Source organism: Nanorana parkeri, unplaced genomic scaffold, assembly GCF_000935625.1.
Source record: "Nanorana parkeri isolate BGI_ZX_2015 unplaced genomic scaffold, ASM93562v1 scaffold689, whole genome shotgun sequence".
NCBI lineage: Eukaryota > Metazoa > Chordata > Amphibia > Anura > Dicroglossidae > Nanorana > Nanorana parkeri.
Genome location: NW_017306957.1, coordinates 744,264 through 749,283, shown reverse-complemented (window position 1 = coordinate 749,283; position 5,020 = coordinate 744,264). Strand labels below are relative to the sequence as shown.

The following is a 5,020-nucleotide window of genomic DNA, read 5'->3' as shown; positions in this document are numbered from 1 at the left end:
GTGTGCCTTACTGTAATCCATGGTTGTTTCCCTTCTCTTTGCTGCTCTTCCTTTTAAATCATCATGTCTTCTCCTGCTGGGCAGAACTTCCCTTTTCAGCTCAGGGCCTCTTCCTGTAGTGCTGGCTCAGATTACAAGCCTATACAAACGGATACACAGACACCGTGTATCCATTCCTGAGACAATGCAGTCTGCTGCAAAACAGAAGTTCTGCAGAGCATGAGAACAGATACAGATTTAAAAGGAAGAGCAGCAAAGAGAAGGGAAACAACCATGGATTACAGTAAGGTACACATTACAGTATTGGTTTATGTTAAAAAATCTGAGGGTTTAATGTCACTTTAAGGTCCTGCTGCAGCTCTGTGCGTAATGATAGAACGAAGCATCATCTTAATAGAGGCCTCAGAGGCTGGATTAGAGGATGCAGGGAGCTCATCCAGGGAAGGCACAGTTTCAGTGGGGCCCTGTGAAACAGAGGAGGAAGTTTCTTACTGACAGGGCCTTTGGATTGTGGGGAGTGCAGCGGCGATGAGGCCGGCCGTTTGGAGAGCTCCTTCCCCTGGACAAGTGTGCCTCAAATGCTCTGCTCCATGTCTGAGTCAGAGCTGAGCGGGTGTCTAAGGCTGTTTTCCCCCGTGAAGCAGCAGTGCCATTTTGTCTGCTGGCTGAGGGCGACATGGGATAGAAGTCTGACAGTCTTCTCGGATCGATCCGATACCTATATCAGCTGTGAGTAGCTTTGATTCAGGATTCCGAAGCGCTGCTCCGGTTTATGCGACCATGTTTCACTCACCACTCTTTTTACCTAAGGGAGTGCTGAAATAAATCCAACATTTCTACAAATGGGGTAGCATGTGATATTCTGTTCTGCCTCTCAGGATGCACTGGCAGTACTTGAGAAGCCAGTCACTAGCAGAGAAGGTGATAAACCCTGTTCAAGCTCCAATACAGAGTGACACAGAGCTTACACTGGGTTGAGACTCAACACTCCCACAGGTAAATAGGGAGCAGTAGTGGGTGGGTAGGGAGTCCATCAAAAAAACTGTCATTTTGCCCATGTAGGGCAAAGACCATGTTTCATATTACACCCTGAATAAGGGTAAAGCATGAAAATGGTCTAAAAAATATACACTGCATTTAAACAGCTGCTGTTCAGATGTTACCTATAGTATTCGGGGAATCGAATGCTACTCGTGAAGAGTGTTTTCTTTTATGCCCACCACTGATGCAAGTGACTGAATTGCTCTAGGTTGAAGCATTTAATTTAGAACATGATGTGTTTGTTCCCTGGTGGAATGAGCTTGTTTAGGGCTGGGAACATGGCTTTCCTGGCAGTGTTTTGTTCCACAGTCGGGAGATTTTCTGGAATCGGAAAAGCTGGAACATTAATCTTGTGATGCGGCACGTGATTGATATATTGTTACAATTATTCAGCGCGTCTGTGGAATATTGATAAAGGCCGGAGATTCATCTTTTTTAATCTTGGAGTCTGACGGAAATGAAACAGATTTCCAGACACAGACCTGTATTGCCGCATAACTGGGGCTTCCAAAAATAGAATGACAGGTTCATTTTCTACAGAATTACCGCAATAACTAGCTATGGGGTATCAAGTCATGTTATTTTAATGATTCAATTACTTTACTGTCATTCTTTCTCCAGAAAACAGGTAAACGCTTTCCACATGCTCACATGAGTGGGGATGTTCAATGATTTACAGCCCTCAGCTAATTAACTTGTGTAGTAGAGCTGGAGGCTGTGCGAGGTCTGGGCCCTTTTGTGACATTTGCAGTTTTGAGACAGCCTGGATTTTAGGGAAGATGTTTGGATAAGTATCTATTTAGATATAGTAGTATATGTATCACTTCCATTCCCTAACTACTAGTTTATTTCAGCGCGTCTGGTCTTAGATATGAGCATTGAATTTATACAATCATCAGCTGTCTTGTGAAGGGGCTTTATCCTTGAGTTAATAGTTGGAATTCAGCTTTTTATATAGGCAGCTGATGGCACTCCAGTCTAGTGGTCTGGAATATCCATTTTCTTAATTAAATATGTGTGTAGAGTCACACATAGATGTGCATGGCCTGTATTAAAATAAAACAGGGAAAACATATTGTTCATTGTTGCAGTGTATTCATTGTCTGCCCCCCTTTTTTTTCCTGTAGGTGGTTAATGGAGAGACGGTCGAATGACAGCCGGGACTGTGGTCATCACCGGTGGTATATTAGCGACTGTCATCCTTCTGTGTATTATCGCCGTTCTCTGCTACTGCAGACTACAGGTAAGACATTGCAGCAAGCTGGTGCTTCAGTCATGGAAAATCCCACTAAGCAATAGTTTATTATAATATACTTTATTTCCAATATTTAAAGAAGAACTCTAGGATTCATTCCAATTAACCATTGCAGTGGGGCTACAGTCCCACAGCAAGGGTTAGGTGCTTGCTTTGGTCTAGGAAGGAAAATAAAGAAGATATACTCACCTGATCCTCGGTCCTGCAGCAGTGACCGGTCACCTCTCACCCTCTGCTCCAGCTATGCTATGTCCCTCGGCGTCCTCACATCTAATGGACCTGCATTAAACATGATGATGTTGCGGGTCCTTTAACCACCAGAGCCTGGGGGAGAAATGGCTGTGGGGACCAGTCTGGCAGCCAGATGGGAGAAGATCAGGTGAGCATATTTACTTAATTTTCATCCCTAGACCAAAATGAGCACTTAGCTTGGTGCTCAAGCCCCACTGCAATGGTAGATTTGAACAAGTCCTGGAGCTCTTTTATTTTCTAAATAGTGACACCCTGCCTTGTCAATCAACAGCCAACAGTTCAACTCTGTGGTGGCCACATCAGACAGCTGAATGGTTGAGTGCGGCTTAAATCCATTGTGGGTAGGGTTAAAGGAGAACTATGAGGTGTGTGATTTCCACTCATCCTCATAGTTAGGGCCGACCTGTGACAAAGAAGCTGTCACAGGTCGGCTCTATCCATCGGGAAGTAAGCAGAAACATGCCACCGATCCACTCACTTCCCAATCTGCTCCCTGCAGAGAGCAGTGAATGTCAGTCATCGCTGCCCACAGGGATTCCCCCTCTCCGATCCTCAAGCGCCGAGTGGAGGAACGAACGGGGGAGTGGGCGGGCACAGCTGGCTCTGCCTCTAGATAAGCAGAGCCAGCAGTCAATCACGCAGCTGGGTGGATCTTGACAGCATTGTCGGGATCCGTCCCGGCTGCGGCGCTCTCAGTATATCGTGGGCAGTAGCCTGTGATATACCGAGCTTTGGGTCACGGGAGGAGGTTAGTATATGTCTTCCCGTGACCCTAATGAGAACTATGGGGAAAAACACTTACCCCATAGTTCTCTTTTAAGTTTCAGTTTAGTGGAGAAGTGAAAGCACACAGAGGTTCATTACAGCCACACAGAACCTCTTTTGAGGAATATAAAAAGGCAGCATAAGTCAGCTTATTTATTGGGAGAACTGTTAGCTTAAATACCTTTATGAACTGAACTTTTATTTTTCAAAAAATGTTTGAGTGAGAGATACTGACATTGTGATCAGCTCAGAAATCTCAGTCTCAGAAATCAATTGAGAAACCTATGAAGTCACATGATCTTTAAATGCACTTGGCCTGTGGCCTCATGCTATCCTTCTTACAACACACTGCAGGTCACTCACATATAACTTATACTAAGCAAGAATAAATAATAAACCTAAAGCCCAACTGAAACTGCAATTTAAAAAAGCTAAATATATTACAAGTGCATTACAACAAAAGGTGTTCCATGTCTTGTAGTTTACTTTCTTTCTAAAGTAGCCACAGACACAGTAGAAAAGCTTGTCCCCTGCCAGCAGAAGCAGCGGTCTCTTTGAAGAGATCCAACATACCCCCTTCTAAGTCAGAGCCAGATCTTTTTAATCAGTAGGGAGCATGATCTTTGCTGATTGCAGTGCTATTAATCTGACTCTAGGGGGTGTGTTGAACTTTTGCAGAAAGAGCCCTGCTTCCACACAGAGAGCAAGGATCCGACTCTGCAATTGCAGGCAGGGGGAAGGCTTTTCTACTGAGACTGTGGCTGCTTTCTAAAAGAAAATGGGCTGTCAAATGTTGTACACCTTTTGGTATGATGCACCTGGAGTGTATATAGCTGATTTAAACTGAAGGTTGGTTGTGCTTTTTTAAGCGTAGGAGTTTTCCAGCAAAGAGACTGGCCTAATTCTCATGTGTTTGCTTCCATCAGTATTACTGCTGCAAGAAGGAGGACTCGGAAGAGGATGAGGAAGAGCCAGATTTTGCTGTCCATTCGCGCTTCCCACCGGTGCACTGCAACCGGAACGTAGTCCTGGACAATGGCCCCTCCCTCTATGCCTCGCCCTACAACAAGAAACAACAGCACTGCCGAAGCGTATGCCAGGGCTGCTCACACAATGAGGCGCCCGCCTTCCTCCTGCACACGCCGGAGGAGGTCCGAAATGGAGGCGAACGCATCACCTACAAGACCATCAGTCAGGAAGAGATCGAACTGCCGGTTAACCTGAGCAATTTGCAGTTACTTAACCCCAATCGCCTCTCTGCCATGAGGGAGGCCTTTTCCCGCAGCCGGAGCATCAGTACCGATGTCTGAAGGTTGTGACGCTAGCACTCGATGTGACGCTAGCACTTCCTCGGCTGTCCCCATGTCTAATACTAAGCATTGCTCAGCACTACTTCTTTCTCATGTTTCTCCACCTTTTTGTGAAACAGATCCTCTGTTGTTTATGCGGGAAAAAAACCCCACCAGAACCCAACAGCGTCCCCTTCCTCGTGCGACCGTGTTGTGCAAAAAAACAACAACATTAAAAGCACACTTTTTTTTCTTTTTTTCAAAAACTTTCCAACTCCATGCTTGTTCTTCTCACTCCTGATGTTATTTGAGCTTTTACATGAACGACAAAGTGTTTTAAACTATGAATGTATTTGAATATGATATAGTAGATATAAACATTTGTCACTTTAATGTCAAGCAAAAAACAATATATATA

At 44.8% G+C, this 5,020-nt stretch overlaps 1 protein-coding gene across 1 annotated transcript in view; it reads left to right on the top strand.

Annotated features, from left to right (window-relative positions):
* FAM163B (family with sequence similarity 163 member B) overlaps positions 1-4,820 on the top strand; it is a 70,374-nt gene extending 65,554 nt beyond the window's left edge. Inside the window, exons 2-3 of the mRNA XM_018563714.1 lie at positions 2,169-2,284; positions 4,240-4,820. Of these exons, the coding sequence (XP_018419216.1) occupies positions 2,192-2,284; positions 4,240-4,623 (477 nt within the window). The 5' untranslated portion in view covers positions 2,169-2,191 and the 3' untranslated portion in view covers positions 4,624-4,820. The remainder of the gene's footprint in view (positions 1-2,168; positions 2,285-4,239) is intronic.
* The last annotated feature ends 200 nt before the right edge of the window (positions 4,821-5,020 follow it).